The 21,731-nt window shown below is 44.9% G+C and overlaps 1 protein-coding gene across 1 annotated transcript; it reads left to right on the top strand.

Moving 5' to 3' along the window:
- Window positions 1-5,849: 5,849 nt before the first annotated feature.
- On the top strand, window positions 5,850-20,860 carry lrpap1 (low density lipoprotein receptor-related protein associated protein 1). Its single transcript, XM_062996318.1, has 8 exons — window positions 5,850-6,079; window positions 6,643-6,787; window positions 10,416-10,546; window positions 11,640-11,760; window positions 12,975-13,130; window positions 14,882-14,964; window positions 17,772-17,948; window positions 20,357-20,860. The coding sequence occupies exons 1-8, from the start codon at window positions 5,909-5,911 to the stop codon at window positions 20,423-20,425; spliced, it is 1,053 nt and encodes a 350-aa protein (XP_062852388.1). The 5' UTR covers window positions 5,850-5,908; the 3' UTR covers window positions 20,426-20,860.
- The last annotated feature ends 871 nt before the right edge of the window (window positions 20,861-21,731 follow it).

Below are 21,731 nucleotides of genomic sequence, written 5' to 3'. Positions count from 1 at the left end.
GGGTTTGTCAGTACCAGGGTCTGTCATGGTATGGGGGTTTGTCAGTACCAGGGTCTTTCATGGTATGGGGGTTTGTCAGTACCAGGGTCTGTCATGGTATGGGGGTGTGTCAGTACCAGGGTCTGTCATGGTATGGGGGTGTGTCAGTACCAGGGTCTGTCATGGTATGGGGGTGTGTCAGTACCAGGGTCTGTCATGGTATGGGGGTGTGTCAGTACCAGGGTTTGTCATGGTATGGGCGTGTCAGTACCAGGGTTTGTCATGGTATGGGCGTGTCAGTACCGGGGTCTGTCATGGTATGGGGGTGTGTCAGTACCAGGGTCTGTCATGGTATGGGGGTGTGTCAGTACCAGGATCTGTCATGGTATGGGGGTGTGTCAGTACCAGGGTCTGTCATGGTATGGGGGTGTGTCAGTACCAGGGTCTGTCATGGTATGGGGGTGTGTCAGTACCAGAGTCTGTCATGGTATGGGGGTGTGTCAGTACCAGAGTCTGTCATGGTATGGGGGTGTGTCAGTACCAGGGTCTGTCATGGTATGGGGGTTTGTCAGTACCAGGGTGTGTCATGGTATGGGGGTTTGTCAGTACCAGGGTCTGTCATGGTATGGGGGTGTGTCAGTACCAGAGTCTGTCATGGTATGGGGGTGTGTCAGTACCAGAGTCTGTCATGGTATGGGGGTGTGTCAGTACCAGGGTCTGTCATGGTATGGGGGTGTGTCAGTACCAGGGTGTGTCATGGTATGGGGGTTTGTCAGTACCAGGGTCTGTCATGGTATGGGGGTGTGTCAGTACCAGAGTCTGTCATGGTATGTGGGTGTGTCAGTACCAGGGTCTGTCATGGTATGGGCGTGTCAGTACCAGGGTCTGTCATGGTATGGGGGTTTGTCAGTACCAGGGTCTGTCATGGTATGGGGGTTTGTCAGTACCAGGGTCTTTCATGGTATGGGGGTTTGTCAGTACCAGGGTCTGTCATGGTATGGGGGTGTGTCAGTACCAGGGTCTGTCATGGTATGGGGGTGTGTCAGTACCAGGGTCTGTCATGGTATGGGTTGTGTCAGTACCAGGGTCTGTCATGGTATGGGGGTTTGTCAGTACCAGGGTCTGTCATGGTATGGGGGTGTGTCAGTCCCAGAGTCTGTCATGGTATGGGGGTGTGTCAGTACCAGAGTCTGTCATGGTATGGGGGTGTGTCAGTACCAGAGTCTGTCATGGTATGGGGGTTTGTCAGTACCAGGGTCTGTCATGGTATGGGGGTGTGTCAGTACCAGAGTCTGTCATGGTATGGGGGTGTGTCAGTACCAGGGTCTGTCATGGTATGGGGGTGTGTCAGTGCCAGGGTGTGTCATGGTATGGGGCGTGTCAGTACCAGGGTCTGTCATGGTATGGGGGTGTGTCAGTGCCAGGGTGTGTCATGGTATGGGGCGTGTCAGTACCAGGGTCTGTCATGGTATGGGGGTGTGTCAGTGCCAGGGTGTGTCATGGTATGGGTCGTGTCAGTACCAGGGTCTGTCATGGTATGGGGGTGTGTCAGTGCCAGGGTGTGTCATGGTATGGGGGTGTGTCAGTGCCAGGGTGTGTCATGGTATGGGGCGTGTCAGTACCAGGGTGTGTCATGGTATGGGGCGTGTCAGTACCAGGGTCTGTCATGGTATGGGGGTGTGTCAGTACCAGGGTCTGTCATGGTATGGGGCGTGTCAGTACCAGGGTCTGTCATGGTATGGGGGTGTGTCAGTGCCAGGGTGTGTCATGGTATGGGGCGTGTCAGTACCAGGGTCTGTCATGGTATGGGGGCGTGTCAGTACCAGAGTCTGTCATGGTATGGGGGTGTGTCAGTACCAGAGTCTGTCATGGTATGGGGGTTTGTCAGTACCAGGGTCTGTCATGGTATGGGGGTGTGTCAGTACCAGAGTCTGTCATGGTATGGGGGTGTGTCAGTACCAGAGTCTGTCATGGTATGGGGGTGTGTCAGTACCAGGGTCTGTCATGGTATGGGGGTTTGTCAGTACCAGGGTGTGTCATGGTATGGGGGTTTGTCAGTACCAGGGTCTGTCATGGTATGGGGGTGTGTCAGTACCAGAGTCTGTCATGGTATGGGGGGGTGTCAGTACCAGGGTCTGTCATGGTTTGGGGGTGTGTCAGTACCAGAGTCTTTCATGGTATTGGGCGTGTCAGTACCAGGGTCTGTCATGGTATGGGGGTGTGTCAGTACCAGGGTCTGTCATGGTATGGGGGTGTGTCAGTACCAGAGTCTGTCATGGTATGGGGGTGTGTCAGTACCAGGGTCTGTCATGGTATGGGGGTGTGTCAGTACCAGGGTCTGTCATGGTATGGGGGTTTGTCAGTACCAGGGTCTTTCATGGTATGGGGTTGTGTCAGTACCAGGGTCTGTCATGGTATGGGGTGTGTCAGTAACAGGGTCTGTCATGGTATGGGGGTGTGTCAGTACCAGGGTCTGTCATGGTATGGGGGCGTGTAAGTACCAGGGTCTGTCATGGTATGGGGGTGTGTCAGTACCAGGGTCTGTCATGGTATGGGGGTGTGTCAGTACCAGGGTCTGTCATGGTATGGGGGTGTGTCAGTACCAGGGTCTGTCATGGTATGGGGGCGTGTCAGTACCAGGGTCTGTCATGGTATGGGGGTGTGTCAGTACTAGGGTCTGTCATGGTATGGGGGTGTGTCAGTACCAGGGTCTGTCATGGTATGGGGGTGTGTCAGTGCCAGGGTCTGTCATGGTATGGGGGTGTGTCAGTACCAGGGTCTGTCATGGTATGGGGGTTTGTCAGTACCAGGGTCTTTCATGGTATGGGGTTGTGTCAGTACCAGGGTCTGTCATGGTATGGGGTGTGTCAGTAACAGGGTCTGTCATGGTATGGGGGTGTGTCAGTACCAGGGTCTGTCATGGTATGGGGGCGTGTAAGTACCAGGGTCTGTCATGGTATGGGGGTGTGTCAGTACCAGGGTCTGTCATGGTATGGGGGTGTGTCAGTACCAGGGTCTGTCATGGTATGGGGGTGTGTCAGTACCAGGGTCTGTCATGGTATGGGGGTGTGTCAGTGCCAGGGTCTGTCATGGTATGGGGGTGTGTCAGTGCCAGGGTGTGTCATGGTATGGGGCGTGTCAGTACCAGGGTGTGTCATGGTATGGGGGTGTGTCAGTGCCAGGGTGTGTCATGGTATGGGGCGTGTCAGTACCAGGGTGTGTCATGGTATGGGGCGTGTCAGTACCAGGGTCTGTCATGGTATGGGGGCGTGTCAGTACCAGGGTGTGTTATGGTATGGGGCGTGTCAGTACTCTTGGTAAAGGTCATTTACACTCTGTGATGCAGCATTAATACAGAAAAGTACGTTGAGATTTTAGAGCAACATGTGCTGCCTTCAAGACGTCGTCTTTTCCAGGGACGTCCAGCATTTTTCAACAAGACGATGCAAACCCACCTGCTGCACACATTACAAAGGCGTGGCTGCGGAAGAAGAGGGTACGAGTACTGGACTGGCCTTCCTGCAGTCCTGAACTGTCTCCAATAGAGAACGTGTGGAGGATTTTGAAACGACGACGACCCCCCGTACTGCTGCCGTATCTTAAGACGTGTTTGCTGTCCCAACTTTTTCTGAACTGGGGTTGTATTTATGTATTTATTTTATAAAGAAGAACGTGTTCACGTCATCAAGTCACAGCAAAAGAAGAGCTGCAGAAATCCAAAGCAGAAAATGTGCAGAAATTGAAACTCTGACTAGCACGATATTCCGACTGTACACTGTACGCGGTGTGATCCCAGCGTCAACGGTGTTGCCTTCTCTCTGAGAGTGACACCCAGATATATCGCCTGTCTCACTGACGCCGAGTCCTGCAGTCATTCAGACGAAACGTCAATAACCCTGAAATCGCTCTTTTATCGAGGCCGCTAACATGTATATAAACACGGTCAGTAAATCATACAAATAAGCGAGTTAGACGTTTTTATGTTGCTCAGATGCTGAACTCGCTGCTCTGTGTATTTCTACTCTCAGACCTGGCTGGGATTTCTTAATTCTTACTTTGATTTTCTTTCTTCTTTATAGTGTATAAATACAACACCAGAGTGTTTTTCCTGGGGGGTGAAATGATCATGTTCATCTTAAATCTGCCACAATTTGAGGTAAATCAGCAGACTGTGCAATTCAGGTGTAGCGAATCGTGTCCTCCTTTGGAAGCGAACTGGACGCTTGTAACAATCAAAATTAATCTTCCTCGTATTTTACTGGTTTAAAGCCGCCACTTTCCATGAGGATGTCCACCACTTTATTGTGGAACGTCCGGCTCTGAAACGCTGATTAATTACTAATTACTACCCACTGTCACGCCCTTTTTGGGGTCTGATGTTCTTATTATTGGGGTCTGATGTCCTTCTTTTTGGGGTCTGATGTTTTTCTTTTTTAGGGTCTGGTGTCCCCCTTTTTCGTATCTGATGTTCTCCCTTTTGGGATCTCATGTTGTCCTTTTTGAGGTCTTATGTTCTCATTTTTGGGGTCTGATTCCCTCCTTTTTGGGGTCTGATGTTCCTCCTTTTGGGGTCTGATTGCCTCCTTTTTGGGGTCTGATGTTCCTCCTTTTTGAGGTCTTATGTTCTCATTTTCGGGGTCTGATTCCCTCCTTTTTGGGGTCTGATGTTTCTCCTTTTGGGGTCTGACTCCCTCCTTTTTGGGATCTCATGTTGTCCTTTTTGAGGTCTTATGTTCTCATTTTTGGGGTCTGATTCCCTCCTTTTTGGGGTCTGATGTTCCTCCTTTTGGGGTCTGATTGCCTCCTTTTTGGGGTCTGATGTTCCTCCTTTTTGAGGTCTTATGTTCTCATTTTCGGGGTCTGATTCCCTCCTTTTTGGGGTCTGATGTTTCTCCTTTTGGGGTCTGACTCCCTCCGTTTTGGGATCTCATGTTGTCCTTTTTGGGGTCTGTTGTCCTCTTTTTGGAGTCAGATGCCTTTTTTAGTATCTGATGTTTTCCCTTTTGGAGTCTTATGTTCTCCTTTTTGGGATCTCATGTTGTCCTTTTTGAGGTCTTATGTTCTCATATTTGGGGTCTGATTCCCTCCTTTTTGGGGTCTGATGTTCCTCCTTTTGGGGTCTGATGTTCCTCCTTTTGGGGGTCTGATGTTCCTCCTTTTGGGGTCTGATTCCCTCCTTTTTGGGGTCTGATGTTCCTCCTTTTGGGGTCTGATTCCCTTCTTTTTGGGGACTGATGTTCCTCTTTTTTGAGGTCTTATGTTCTCATTTTTGGGGTCTGATTCCCTCCTTTTTGGGGTCTGATGTTTCTCCTTTTGGGGTCTGATTCCCTCCTTTTTGGGGTCTGATGTTTCTCCTTTTGGGGTCTGATTCCCTCCTTTTTGGGGTCTGATGTTTCTCCTTTTGGGGTCTGATTCCCTCCTTTTTGGGGTCTGATGTTTTCATTTTGGGGTCTGATGTTCTCCTTTTTGGTTTCTGATGCCCTCTTTTTTGGGGTCTGATCTCTTTTTTGTTCTTTTTTTGGTTTTGTTCTCGTTTTTAAAGAGATTCAGGATGACGAGTTAAGGCGTTTTGAGCGTACTTCATTCAATATCAGCACATTTACATATCACACATCTAGTAGGAAAGAAGGAACTGAAGTAAAGTTACATCAGTCCGGCCTCTTTAACATTCACTGCGTGGATTCTACTCATTTGCTCAAATCCTGTAACACTCCATTACCGTTAAGCAACCGTGTTGAGTACTTGTAGGGATTGTAGTCCTGTTTCAGAGTCTTGGCATCGTAAGTGATGGTAGCGCTTAGCGGCTAAGAACTACATTCCCCATCATGCAGTGCTGCCTCTGAAAACAAATCATGTGATCGTGCAGCGTTCTGTACAGCCGCTGAAGGTAGACTCGGTCAGTTCGGCTCAGCGGTTATTGTTTATATAGATGAGAATCATGATGCCGCGATTATTGTTCGGTTTCTGTCTGATTGTGGGAGTAATGTCGGGGAAATACTCCCGAGAAATAAACGAACAAACGGCTTCTACTGAGGGAAGCAAAAATGCGGTGGAATTTCGCATCGCTAAGTTAAATCAGGTCTGGGAGAAAGCGAACAGAGTAAGTGTCTATAAATGCTTATTATTATTTATTATGTTTGTTTACATGATTTATTTAAAGTATCTAAGTCAGTACTATGTACACTCTGTGGTCAAAAGTATTGTTAGGTTCACATCTAATCAGTTTCAAGCATTTTGGTCCATCTTGGTTCCTCCTGGTACCCAGAGATCAGAACGAATACACACACAAACACACTTACACACATACACACTGTCTATTCTTAGCAGATCTTCTGGTACCAGAACTGAGGACTTGACCAGCTTTCTGTTTGAGGACACACAACCATAAACTAGTTGGACATTCCACTGCAAAACCGTGGGCTTTCCACAACATTTGAGGTGTGTGTGTGGGAATTTGTGCCCATTCTGTACAGAAAGAGCATCTCTGACGCTCTCGGGCATTGATTCTGGACAGACAAGCCAGCAAAGTTCCTTCACAACAAACTCAATAAACTGACCATCAAATGAATAAAGTTGCGTCATGTATGTTTTAAGTAAACCGCAGTGGGACCAGATTGCTACCATTGTTATTAATGAAGTATATTTCTGCTCCATGTGGATCAGATGCAGCTCGCCCCGGTGCGTCTGTCTGAACTCCACAGCGATCTGAAGATCCAGGAGAAGGACGAGCTGCAGTGGAAGAAGCTGAAGGCCGAGGGACTGGACGAGAACGGCGAGAGGGAGGCTAAACTCCGCCGCAACTTCAACAGTAACAGCACACTGTTTCGTTTACTTAATATTAGGGCTGGGTGGTATATCACGAATATCGATGTATTCAATAGTACTGAAACCATAAAAACGTTCCTACACAAGAACAGTTTTAACAAGAGCTGGGCGGTATGGCGGTACATTCGGTATACCGTCTTTGATCCCTCATACGGTATGGATTTTTCATATGCCGCCATACCGTAGCACAGTTAACACAACAGCTGTAGCTTCAAAGGGTAGCAAATTATATAATATTAGAGGGTTTTCTATCCACCAACTTTTTGCAAATTTTGAAAATGCGCAATAAAAAACCTGGATGGAAAAGCTCAAAATTCGAGGGATGGAAACGGGTTTTGCTAATAAATGATGACATTTCAAGCTCTAAGTATACACTACGGCAGGGGTGGGCAGTTAAATTTTCCAAAGGGGCCACATAAGAAACTGGGACTGTTGTGGAGGGCCAGACCAATAAGGTGAACTTAATTCTGCTCAATATTCATTTTATCTCTTTATTTACATTTTCAGCATTTAGCAGACGTCTTTATCCAAAGCGACTTACAGTACAGTTACAGTATACAGTCTGAGCAATTGAGGGTTAAGGGCCTTGCTCAAGGGCCCAACAGCAGCAACCTGGCAGTGGAGGGTCTTGAACCAGCGACCTTCTGATTACTAGTCCAGTAGCTTAAGCACTAGGCTACAACTGTCCACTCTTTATGAGAAGCAGTAAATTGTGCAGTTCTAATAAGCTGTTAATGTTTAGATGTTACAATCAGAAAATTAGAAGTAGGCAGAGAAAAAACATCAACATTATTTGACTATTTAAACAAACAAATGCAAAAAAAACAAAAAAACAGATGTGAACAAAATGTGCAGGATTTTAAACTATTTTGTTTTGAGTTTTGCTGTTTTTCAGTCCTTTGTTATTGTTGGATATTCTTTTTAAAATCACAGAGCTGGTCCTGACTGCTTCAGTTCTGGACGTGTTAAACTTTATAAAACAGTCCTTGTTGCTTTTGCAGTTTAGTTAGAGAAGCTTCAGGTGTGACGCTGCGCATCGTTCATGTTCTTGTATTTCTCTGTTTAGTACAGCAACAGCGATTTAGAGCCTAAATTCTGATCCTTAACCAGCGTTACATCTGACTTCAGTTAATAAATACTTGATTTAAAGTTCGTGTCTTGTTAAAAACTGCACCGTCAATCACACTCAGTTCTGTTCGCATTACGGTGAAGCTGATACACTCGCACACACATAAATCCAAACTTGTGGATATTTACATCAAATTTTTAATTGCCTCGAACCTCATGCGGGCCGGTTGGGGATGTCTCCAATGCCCAGGTCTGCACTGCGGTGAACTGTTGTTACGCTCACGCCGAACGTCTCGCCCACTACCCTGTACTCCGCACAAGTGGCCGGCTCGTACAGGGCAATAGCAAGTTGGCACGGGTGGCCGGTGACTGTAAACTTTTGGCTCTACAGACGACCCGATCATGGTGCACAGCTCATCAAAGGCTGATTTTGACATTCTGAAATTCTTGATCCGAAGCTCGTCTGAAAAACGCTTCTGCGCGGTGTGCTCCCAAAATTGTTTGGTGCGTTTACGTTCCCAGATGCGAGGTGAACGTCGCCGTGGCACGGGGATTTGAGTCCACGTTAGACGGGCCATCGCTCGTTCTGCCCGACGTCGCTTAGCTGCAAACAACATAACCATAAAAAGATGGTAAATGGTTGTAAATATAATTCAACTAATATAAAAACTGAATTAAATCTCTCCATCTTGCTCGTTTCTCTGCAGCACGTTGACACGTCATGTAAAGGTTTTTCGCATAACTGTAGTTGATGGAAACGCGACATTTTTCGCTTTTTTTCCTGCCGATATTTCGTAAATGCGCATTACACTTGTGAGACGTTTGGATGAAAACCCGGTTTTTGTTAGCGGCTAAAAGTGCTATGGAGCGCCATGCAGAGCATGACAGTGTTAACAGATGAGAGAGGCTTCCTCGATATGGTGAAAACATTAACAAAAACAGATGGAGGATGATGAGAGGGAGACCAGATATGCACCGGAAGAACCTGCCAAAGAAATGAGGCGTCGGCATTTTAGAACAGACTAAAACACTCTATACTGCACGGTGTGTCGAGCCACGACTGTTACAAACAACGACATTACGGACGCAGTAACGATCCACACATACGAGGACACGATTCCTCTACAGACGGTCGAGACAGAAGCTTTCAGAGCGATAATTATAACTCTAGATTTCAGGTCTGTGTTACAGGGAGAAAATACTTCAGGTCAGTCGATAACCCAACGTTATAAGCGACCTGGAATCGGAGAGATTTAAAGTCGTCCAGTTTTCAAACGTGGTTTTATTAGTTAAAGGGGGAATTAAGGATAATTGTACAAGATTTAAATATTAAATAAACAATAAGAATTGCAACTGTTTCGTGCGTACTGGTTCCATCATATATTGTGTTATTTTGTGTAGTCCTCAAACCTTCATTATATACATGCTGAAATTATAACTGTTTATATTCTATGTACTTATGACAGTTAAATCAGTCACAGGTGTATAAAACGTCCCGGTCATACACAATAAAACATACCGTGATACTTTCAGAATCTTAAAAAATACCGTGAACATCCATTGAGCGGCACTTCTATAGGTGTAAATGCTTTAGTAACAGGAGAGGAGGTTCACCAGGTCGACCTTAAGTTAAGCTAATTAATCAGTAACGTTGAGTACTAGAATATACACCGATCAGCCGTAACATTAAAACCACCTCCTTGTTTCTACACTCACTGTCCATGTTATCAGCTCCACTTACCATATAGAAGCACTTTGTAGTTCTACAATTACTGACTGTAGTCCATCTGTTTCTCTACATGCTTTGTTAGCTCCGTTCATGCTGTTCTTCAATGGTCAGGACCCCCACAGAGCAGGTATTATTTAGGTGGTGGATCATTCTCAGCACTGCAGTGACACTGACATGGTGCTGGTGTGTTAGTGTGTGTTGTGCTGGTATTAGTGGATCAGACACAGCAGCGCTGCTGGAGTTTTTAAACACCTCACTGTCACTGATGGACTGAGAATAGTCCACCAACCAAAAATATCCAGCCAACAGCGCCCCGTGGGCAGCGTCCTGTGACCACTGATGAAGGTCTAGAAGACGAGCGACTCAAACAGCAGCAATAGATGAGCGATCGTCTCTGACTTTACATCTACAAGGTGGACCGACTAGGTAGGAGTGTCTAATAGAGTGGACAGTGAGTGGACACGGTGTTTAAAAACTCCAGCAGCGCTGCTGTGTCTGATCCACTCATACCAGCACCATGTCAGTGTCACTGCAGTGCTGAGAATCATCCACCACCTAAATAATACCTGCTCTGTGGGGGTCCTGACCATTGAAGAACAGCATGAAAGGGGGGTAACAAAGCATGTAGAGAAACAGATGGACTACAGTCAGTAATTGTAGAACTACAAAGTGCTTCTATATGGTACGTGGAGCTGATAAAATGGACAGTGAGTGTAGAAACAAGGAGGTGGTTTTAATGTTACGGCTGATCGGTAATGATTAATTATAGGGTTTAGGTTTAGGGTTAATGATGGATGAATATTTGCTTTTACAGTCATCCTGGCCAAATACGGAATGGACGGTAAGAAGGACAATCGTGCCCTGGACAGCAACAGCCTGAAGGACCACGAGCCCGTACAGGGGGACACGTTTGAAGACCCCAGGCTGGATAAGCTGTGGAACAAAGTGAGTAACGGATCCTCTTTAACGTTTATTTAACATGAAACGAACTTGTACGAGAGCGCCCCCTTGTGGAGGCTTTACGTTGCATCTGGTAAACCACAGTGGGACCAGATCACCACCGTTTTTGTTAATTAAGTAAATTCCTGTCGTGATTTAAATCAAGCTGATTAACTTTTTGGCTTTGAAACTGAGTGATAGCTTATCCATAACGCACAAGGATGCAAAATGTGGCTGGTTTTTATTTACCGGTAACTGGCCGCCGTTAGTTGGCGGTCAACTGATGACCCGCAAGCTCTTAACATCCTATCAGAATATTAAAAAAAGTAAAACTCACTAGCTCATTGGTTCGAATCTCAGCTTTGCCATCCGGCTGGGCGCCTACATGACCAACGATTGGCTTGTTGTTCATACAGGGTGGGAGCCGGATAGGGTCTCTCTTACGGCCTCTGCTGGCTGATTGAAGGCATTTGCACAGAGTTGAGGAATAATGCGTTAATCAGGGTGCGGCTCTCCGTACACAAAGCTGATCTCCTCATGTAGGTAATAAGATGCAGTCGGCTACTGCACACGTATCTGAGGGGGCGTGTGTCAGTCACACTGAGATTCATTAAACCAGTACGAACCAGTTCCAGCCGGCCATTGTCCCTCCCCCCACAGACCCTCAGCCAATCATGAGTGAGCGTGCGGGCGCCTGAGCGGCTGATAGCAGAGCCGAGACGCTCTGAATGCGGCTGACGCGTGCACACCGAGGTTGGGTTTCAAATCGCCGTTCTAACACTGTAGGGGGCGCCACAGTGGATCATTTGTGGCATTTAGCAGTTGTGGCTGTATGGTTTGAGCAATTGAGAGTTAACGACCTCGCTCAGGGGTCCAACAGGGACAACCTGGCAGATGTGAGGCTTGAACCAGCGACCTGCTGATTTTAGTAATCAATCCTGTACTTTAACCGTAGAGCTACTACTGTGCACTATATTAGATTCGACACCGTTTATAAGCCGGATGCCCTTATCCGGGCTTGGGACCTGCACTTAGGGTGCACTGATAAGAGCCCAGTTTGGTATTCGAACCCCCATAACTCAGACGTGTTCATTTGCAGGCCAGGTCTTCGGGAAAGTTCTCGGAGGACGAGCTGCAGAGTCTGCACAGAGAGTTCCAGCACCACAAGGACAAGATCCACGAGTACAACATCGTGATGGACACAGTCGGCAGGACGGAGGGTGAGCCGGGTGCTCCGGGACCCTTTTTCTGGTGTCAAGCTCGTTTGACTGTGGACAGTGAGGCCTTACACCTGTCGTAAATAAATCTGATTTATGGTAGACGTCTTTTAATCCCTCGCTTTCACTTTTATTGAAAAAATAATTGGTCGAAAAAGAACGCATATAAAAACAACACACAAAAACAACGCTTGACAAGACTACAGAGTAGACTGATATAAAAATGACCTGTCCTTCCTGCCGTGAATTTAACCGTTGTGTAAACACGGCGTGAAGCATCTACATTAATAAATAAATACATTTGGGGTAGTAGAAATAAATGCTGTGATTAGATTAGATCATTAATTTGGTGTCATAATAAGGTCTTTAATGCTGTTTAACTTTGTGGCTTGGTGTTCTGATTCCTCCATATGTGACTAGAGCGCTGCTCTGTGCCCATATATTATTTTAAATAGACTAAAAGCTAGGGGCGCCCGAGTGGTGCAGCGAAGATCTAACACGCAATCCCACCACTGCTGAGATCTCGAAGGTCTTGAGATCTGTACACACATGGTTGGCTGTGTCTGAGAGCGGGTGGGCCCCGAGGGGTTCCCTCACTGCTGGCTGATCGATGGTGCTGCGTAGAGACGGGGGATGGTGGAGAGAGGTGCGCGACTCTCTGTGCGCCATACGGATCTCTTTTTAAACATTTACATTTTCAGCATTTAGCAGACGCTTTTATCCAAAGCGACTTACACGATGAGCGATTGAGGGTTAAGGGCCTTGCTCAGGGACCCAGCAGTGGCAACTTGGTGGTGGCGGGGCTTGAACCGGCAACCTTCTGTTTACTAGTCCGGTACCTTAACCACTGAGCCCATGAACCCGGCCTTGCTGTGTTCTGGTGCTTTTAGCATGTTCTTCATGCTGCTATATTTCACCTATTTACTAATTCTAGGTTAAAAACTCAGTCCTGTTACTCAAATACACTCATCGTCCACTTAGAAACCTTGTAGAAATTAAACAAAGGTGCCCGAGATTCGACCAAAACACATTCTGAGTAGTTAAGTGTGTGTGTTACTAGATTCAGTGTTGAATTTCATCCCGTCCCCTATACGGTGGAACGGCCCATATCTATTACATGTAGAATGCATTTTTACTTATTTTATTTAATTATTCTATATTATTTTTTATTTTTATTTGTATGCTCTCTCTCTCTCTCTCTCTCTCTGACCTTACAGAGATCCATAAGAACGTGATCTCCTCTCTGGAAGGAGACCAGAAGCAGTCGACCCTCCATGAGAAACACAACGATCTCAAACAGAGGATGAAGGATCTGAACCAGGGCTTCGAGCGTCTACGCAGAATCACACACGAGGGATTCAGCTCCGATAACGGTGCTCTTCTCCGACCTTCGCTTTTATTTATGTTTGTTTATTAGGGGTGTAACGATACATCGTTTCACGATGCATCGCGATGCAAAAATGTAGCGATGTGCATGGTGGACATCTTCGCGATTGTACGTGCGTTCTGTAATTGATTAGTGATGGGTCGGTCGCCAACAATCCGGCTCTAAGAGTCGTTTTTTTTCCGGTATTTTTTCTGTTAAAGCCGCACGTGATTTACACTGAGCAGGAGGGGAGGGGTTACACACACACACACACACACACACACACACACACACACACACACACAGTGAGCACACGAACAGGAGAGAGAGAGAGCACTTGATGAAGTTTTACACAGCGCTTTACGTAGCCAGACATTATACGCTGGAAATGTGAGAAAAATGAGTGACAGGAAACAGTAAAGTTCAGACCCACTTAACTGGTGGGAGACCAAGTGTTCAGTCTACCCACATCTTATACGTGTCACTGTGTATTGTAGCAACATCTGTCCCCTCAGAGAGAATCTTTTCTAAAACAGGGCAGATCATAACAGAAAGAAAAAACAGGATCAACCCCTCAGAGATGAGCTGCTTGGTTTTTCTGAATGCCAATCTTTACTAAATACTTACAAATACTGTCACCTGGATGCTGCTTTTTGTTTTGCACATTTTCATTTATATTTTGTTGAGTGATGCTTCGTTGTTGATGTGTTGTTCCACTGTAGATGCAAATTTACAAGTAATATACACAATCAGATCTTTTTGTCTAACTGAGATGGGTCTTTTTTGTATTTTATAATTTATTGTTGTGGCACTCTGTTCCACGTTGAGTATGTAAATAAAGCCATTTAAATAATAAACATTTAATACAATGTTTTTCTTTTACATTAGTAATTCATTTTACATGTAATTTGGTAATAAATTAGTTTAAGCAACAAAAAAATCTGTTTAAAGACTCAGCTCAGCTCAATGAGCTTGTTTACTTTGATTTTCAATTTAAGATGGCGATAAGTAACTTAAATTTGGTAAACCTGTTAGTAGGTTACAGTAAACTACTCTGTTCTTGGTAATTACCTTTAATTGCAGAGGACTGAAGTTTTTTTTTATTAAAAATGTACAAGAAAATGTGCACTGTTTTGCACTGTTTACACTTCAGAAAAAATCGAATCGTGAACTCAGCATCGTGAATCGAATCGAATCGTGAGCAGAGTGTATCGTTACACCCCTATTGTTTATAGAGTTAGGCCGCTCTTCGCTCAGCGCAGACCTCGGTAAAACATGGGTAATATGTACCTGGGTTATATTGCAGTCAGGGATCCCGGTCTCTTCTACCGTTCTACTGTTGTGTAACTGGGATCCAGGGTTCGAATCTCAGCAGTGCTATCTGCACGGACATGATTTGCAATTACACTCACAAGAAGTTGTTGGCAGGGATTGGCTGATCAGCCTAGTGGTTGGGTGGTGCACTTGTCCGTGCGCTCTCAGCGCTGGTCCCAAGCCTGGACAGAAATAAAATAGTTGCATTAGGAAGGGCATTAGACAAAAAAAACTGTCCCAAGGATGTGGCTATACCTAAATACAGGGATACACGTTAGGGATGTGATCGTGCACGTCATGTCTGTTTTGGGAATTTAATGACACTCCTCTGTCCCAACTTTTTTGAGAGTGTTGCAGGCATTAAAATCGACATTTCTAAGGTTCTATTTGTAAGGTAGAGCTCAGACAGTCGGTTAAAACATCTGTTTCTTTCTGTTTGTGTAGAGTTTAAGGAGCCGAGGGTGATCGAGCTGTGGGAAATGGCCAGAAGATCCAACCTGTCCGAGGACGAGCTCGACTCTCTCAAAGTAAGCTGCTTTTATAACACGTGAGGTGCGTTCCGGTCACCCTCGTGGTTCCCTATAGTGGTGAACTGGATTACACTGGGAATTCGGACAGTGACGCCACAGTAAACACGCCAGACAGCCGCCGTACGTCCATCAGATCACCTTTATTCCCAGATTACACGCACAGAATGATCGACGGCCCAGCGTTATTAGTCTGGAGTTACTACAGAGAGCAAAGGAACGCTCAGAGATCACGACAATGCCACGCCCTGACGTTTATGTAACATGACGATTTATAGTTCCAACTGTAGTTTGCCTATAGCCGAGGTCATGTGATCAGTATGTAGGGAACACTGCTCAGGGGTCCTGTGGAATGGAATCCAGCTTTTGTTTAGCTTTAGATCAGATTAGATAGGTATTTCACCATCTACCGTACATGATATGGTGAAAAGATTCTGGAAATCCAGAGCAAGAAAGCCAGAAATCGCTGTTGAATATGTGTAATTTTTGAATCTCAGCTCTGCTATCAGCCAGCCGGGTGCCTACACAGACACACGATTGGCTGTGTGCCTGTTAGGGGCGGGATAAAGACTGAACAGGGTTCCTTAGTCGGGTGTGACGGTGCCAGCAGCTACAATAAAAGGGTGTCAACCAATCGCAGTGCATCACACAGTCACCCGTTCACTCGATTACATCCAGAACCAATTTGGAGCAGCCATCCCACCTACTGGAATGTTTCTGAAGGGTTGTGGGAACCCAGTACCCAGAGGAAACACACAGCGACGTTGGCAGAACGTGTGAACATCCACACAGATGGTGCCCTCAGGCGAGGGTTGAAACCCAGACACCCACGCTGCCTGCTGCTCTGCCATACTGGCGTACCACACGCTTTAAATCCAGGAAAACAATTCACTTCTGGTTCCATCACCTTGAAACTGGACCTCAGTCGGTTCTGGGAGTGGCGTCCAGTTTTAAAGATGTTGAGTTTCGAGGTATTTTTTCCCCCATAAGGATGTTTGGGGAACCTGTTAATGCGTCCATGGTCCCGTGGAGCTGCAGATATTTGAGTCTCATGTAAAATAATGAGGTTGTTTTGACACTTAAACACTGAAAATAACACAAATATAATATAAACACACTGAAATACAATTACTAACAGTTACACATCAATAAAAATACAATAAAAGCTGCACTTTAGTTTTACTTCTTTATTGTTTCCTGATGCTTCTTAATGCTGGAGATGATAGATGTTGGAATACCGTATTATACCGTTCAGCACCGGCGCATTCACATGAGAAGTGCTGCTAAAGTGTGACGTGAACAAAACTTATGAGCAGTAATAATGAAGAGAAGTTTAGTGCTCCTGTCTCCTTCTTTTACTACATTAAACCACGTTAAGCTTTATTTTTAGACTCTGGGAGAAGCTGATTCTGATTCTCACCATTTCTCAGAAGCTGGAGCTGTAACACAAGTTTAAAAGTGAAACAGGGAGGAGAATCCAGATAAACACAGATACATGTGGAGCTGTAACCCTGGATCTGAACCTTATTCCACACTGATGCAGATTCAGCTCAGATTCACACACTGATCAGGTTTTACCAACTTTTTACCTTTATTAGTGTTGTAGCTACGGTGTAAAACTGAAGCAGCAAACGTTGGACTCATGTCGCTCGTGTAGAGATCAGAACCGGGTGAGATTTGTTCCAGCGTTTCAGCTCCCCTGCTAAACTCTCCTGGAGAAGGAGAGGCGAGTTTGTTTGTTGGGAGTATGATCACTGAACGGAAATATATAAAGGCTGTGGAGTGGAAAATAGAAGAGACCGCTCAGCTAAAACCTCCAGCTTCTGTCGCGTGTGCTGAATAATGTACGACGTTCAGGTTAGAGCACGCTGTTGGGATATATCTACTATTTAATTAAACCAGAATCAAATCAAAGTGTATTTGTCACGTACAGAGTCGTACACGGTACAACTGCCAGCGAAATGCTTTTGTGACCACACAAAATTAGAAACAAATTAAATATAGAAATAAAATAATAATACATTTAATGAATTATAATAAATTAAATAAAAAAAAATAAATTAATGAATTAAATTAATAATAAATGAAAAATAGACAATTTAAAAATTGAAATATAATAATAATAAATTAAATTCATTATAATAAATAAATTAAATAAAAGAAAAATATATAAAATAATTAAATTAATAATAAATGAAAAAATAGAAAATTAAAAAATATAAATAAAATAATGATAAATTAAATTAATTATAATAAACATTAAATTTAAAAAAAAAATTAAATTTAATTAAATTAATAATACATTAAAAACAGAAAATTTAAAAATAGAAATAAAATAATAATAAATTTAATTAATTATAATAAATAAATAAAAGAAAAATAAATAAAATAAATTAATTAATGAATTAAATTAATAAAAAAAAAATACAAAATTAAAAAAATAGACATCCACTTTTTAATCAAATTACAATCAAATTGAGGTTTATTTGTTATGTACAGAGTCGTACTGTTGGGCCCTCATGCAAGGCCCTTAACCCTCAACTGGACTAGTAATTGAAAGGTTGCTGGTTCAAGCCCCACCACTGCCAAGTCACCACTGTTGGGCCCCTGTGCAAGGCTCTCGACCCCAATTGCGTGCACTGTTTATAGGCAGTTGTAGCCTAGCGGTTAAGGTACTGGACTAGTAATCAAAAGGTCGCTGGTTCAAGCCCCACCACTGCCAGGTTGTCACTGTTGGGCCCCTGAGCAACCTCCCCACCCTCCACCCTCTCACTCCTGGTCGTGTGTGTGGTTTGTTTGTGTTTAAGGAGGAGCTGAAGCACTTCGAGACCAAGGTGGAGAAGCACCAGCATTACCAGGAGCAGCTGGAGTACTCGCACCAGAAGCTCCAGCACATCGAAGCCATGGGAGATAAAGAGCACGTCATGAGACACAAAGAGAAGTACGACACGCTCGCCGAGAAAACACGCGACATGGGATACAAGGTACAAGAGGCTAAACACCACACAGATGCAATAATATATAGGATATACACTGATCAGCCATAACATTATGACCACCTACTTGTTTCTACACTCACTGTCCATTTTATCAGCTCCACTTTGTAGTTCTACAATTACTGACTGTAGTCCATCTGTTTCTCTACATGCTTTGTTAGCTCCTTTCATGCTGTTCTTCAATGGTCAGGACCCCCACAGGACCACCACAGAGCAGGTATTATTTAGGTGGTGGATGATTCTCAGCTTTGCAGTGAACTGCGGTGGTGTGTTAGTGTGTGTTGTGCTGGTATGAGTGGATCAGACACAGCAGCGCTGCTGGAGTTTTTAAACACCTCACTGTCACTGCTGGACTGAGAATAGTCCACCGACCGAAAATATCCAGCCGACAGCGCCCCGTGGGCAGCGTCCTGTGACCACTGATGAAGGTCTAGAAGATGAGCGACTCAAACAGCAGCAATAGATGAGCGATCGTCTCTGACTTTACATCTACAAGGTGGACCGACTAGGTAGGAGAGTCTAATAGAGTGGACAGTGAGTGGACACTGTGTTTAAAAACTCCAGCAGCGCTGCTGTGTCTGATCCACTCATACCAGCACACAACACACACTAACACACCACCACCATGTCAGTGTCACTGCAGTGCCGAGAATCATCCAGCACCTAAATAATACCTGCTCTGTGGGGGTCCTGTGGGGGTCCTGACCATTGAAGAACAGGGTGAAAACAGGCTAAAAAGGCATGTAGAGAAACAGATGGACTACAGTCAGTAATTGTAGAACTACAAAGTGCTTCTATATGGTAAGTGGAGCTGATAAAATGGACAGTGAGTGTAGAAACAAGGAGGTGGTTTTAATGTTATGGCTGATCTGTATATATATATATATATATATTAATAGGATTTAGATTGAGATTTATAGCAGCCCCCTCCTGAATGCTCTAACGTTTTCGTTCTCTCCATTTCTCTGTGTGTGTTTCGGGTCATTTTCCTTCTGGATGACCCTGAGCTGTGTGTTATGCTCCGAAATGGCTCGATAATCATCCGATGTCATTGTGCCTCGCTCAGATCCGAGGCACCCGGTGCCCGAGGCGGCCATAAAACATCGCCGAGTCTCGTCCGTGTCTCACAGCGGGCATTAAAAGCTTCATTTTTTTTATCTGTTATAAACATAAAGTCAGTCTGACCTACTGACAATCTGTCAGAAATAAGTTCTCCTGAAGGACTGAGGTCTTTGTGAGGGTTTTCTACCATTCAGTCCATTTTTATATAGAAATTGATGGATGGTGCGACTTATGTTGAGCTTGAAGCTTCACACAAATGTGGTTGAGAGTTTTTCTTGGTTCTTTCTCAGCTCGGTTCTGCCCAAACACAGCTCAGTCTTTTAGAGCTGAAGCCCAAGCTGTACTCATAAGATAAGATAAGACTTTATCGATCCCCTTGGAGGAATTAACTCGTTACAGCAGAATAAGAGAACGGTGGTAAAAACAGAAAGGAAAAGGCAATAATAATATACAGCAGTACCCTGAAACTGGACCTCAGTCGGTTCTGGGAGCGGCGTCGAGTTTTAAAGACGTATTCAAGAGTTTCGAGGTATTTTTTCCCCCATAAGGATGTTTGTGAAACCTGTTAATGCGTCCATGGTCCCGTGGAGCTGCAGATATTTTAGTCTCATGTAAAATAATGAGGTTGTTTTTGACACTTAAACACTGAAAATTACACAAATATAATATAAACACACTGAAATACAATTACTAACAGTTACACATCAATAAAAATACAATAAAAGCTGCACTTTAGTTTTACTTCTTTATTGTTTCCTGACGCTTCTTAATGGTGGAGATGCTCGATGTTGGAATACCGTATTATACCGTTCAGCACCGGCGCATTCACATGATGCACAAAACTTAGCGTGACTTATTGTAGTAAAACGGCGAGTGAGGAATGTGATTAGTGGAGGAACTTATGAGCAGTAATAATGAAGAGAAGTTTAGTGCTCCTGTCTCCTTCTTTTACTACATTAAACCACGTTAAGCTTTATTTTCAACCAGAAGCGTTTTAGACTCTGGGAGAAGCTGATTCTGATTCTCACCATTTCTCAGAAGCTGGAGCTGTAACACAAGTTTAAAAGTGAAACAGGGAGGAGAATCCAGATAAACACAGATACATGTGGAGCTGTAACCCTGGATCTGATGCTTATTCCACACTGATGCAGATTCAGCTCAGATTCACACGCTGATCAGGTTTTATTGTTCTTGATGAAGGATGTCGAGTTTCAAAGAGTTTGAGTTTAGCTACGTTACCTGTAATGTCTTAGTTTCTGAACCGTGATGTGATGTGATGTGATTGTGTGTGTGTGTGTGTGTGTGTGTGTGTGTGTGTGTTCGTTCCCACCCAGATGAAGAAGCATTTGCAGGATCTGACCAATAAGATCTCTCAGAACGGACTGCAGCACAACGAGCTCTGAGCATCACCGTCCCGTCTCGCCATGGCAACGTAGAGAACCCTCCGTCTCCATCGAGGAGCCTTCGGTCTCTGCACCTTCACATTTCACCGCCGAGTATTTTAGGGTGTAGTGACTGGGTTTGGGTATATGGGGTCTACCTTTTTGGTAGGGGTGAGCACCCACACCCCGACATAACGGAACACCTTTAATGTACATTTCGGGATTTTTAGAAACCAGTTTTATCGATGATGGTGGTCATAGTGGAACTATCAGCGAATCCCAGCATTCCCATTAGAACCGAACATTCCAGCTTCTTTTATCCGTTTATCCGTCTCCTTAGATTCGTCACGGGTCTGTGTGTCGGTTAGGTTGTAGGCGCGGACGTTAGCACGACGCTGATTAGTAACAGAATTTATTTCTTAATCTCTGTAAATAATAAACCATTTTGTCCACAAAGTTTTGATATTCGTCTTGTTTATTCAGCGTGGTTCCAGTATTTATAGACCCGCCACAAAAATAAATCAATTAAATCATTATTTATAACCCCAAATAAAAACACAGAGTTTCTTACATTTACTTTGACTTTTATTAGATTGCAGACAGGATGAACCTGAGATATTTCATCTTTTATCTGGTCAAAATGCCACTTAAAACTTTACTGTGCAAAAAAAGAAGCCTTATGTTAACCATGTCCAGAAGCTGCGTCAACTTCGCTGGGCTTTGAGGCATCCAGGATGGACCATCACACAGTGGAAACGTGTATTGTGGTCAGATGAATCAGCATTCGAAAGGTGAAAAGAATACAGACTGTTATGAGCAACACGTCCAAAAGCCAGGGTCTGTCATGGTATGGGGTGTGTCAGTACCAGGGTCTGTCATGGTATGGGGTGTGTCAGTACCAGGGTCTGTCATGGTATGGGGTGTGTCAGTACCAGGGTCTGTCATGGTATGGGGTGTGTCAGTACCAGGGTCTGTCATGGTATGGGGGTGTGTCAGTACCAGGGTGTGTCATGGTATGGGGGTGTGTCAGTACCAGGGTCTGTCATGGTATGGGGGTGTGTCAGTACCAGGGTGTGTCATGGTATGGGGTGTGTCAGTACCAGGGTGTGTCATGGTATGGGGTGTGTCAGTACCAGGGTGTGTCATGGTATGGGGGTGTGTCAGTACCAGGGTGTGTCATGGTATGGGGGTGTGTCAGTACCAAACCCACCTGCTGCACACATTACAAAGGCGTGGCTGTGGAAGAAGAGGGTACGGGTACTGGACCGGCCTGTCTGCAGTCCTGACCTGTCCCCAATATAGAACGTGTGGAGGATTTCGAAACGAC

Source organism: Trichomycterus rosablanca, chromosome 5, assembly GCF_030014385.1.
Source record: "Trichomycterus rosablanca isolate fTriRos1 chromosome 5, fTriRos1.hap1, whole genome shotgun sequence".
Classification (NCBI taxonomy): domain Eukaryota; kingdom Metazoa; phylum Chordata; class Actinopteri; order Siluriformes; family Trichomycteridae; genus Trichomycterus; species Trichomycterus rosablanca.
This window is presented reverse-complemented; position numbering and strand designations above follow the sequence as displayed.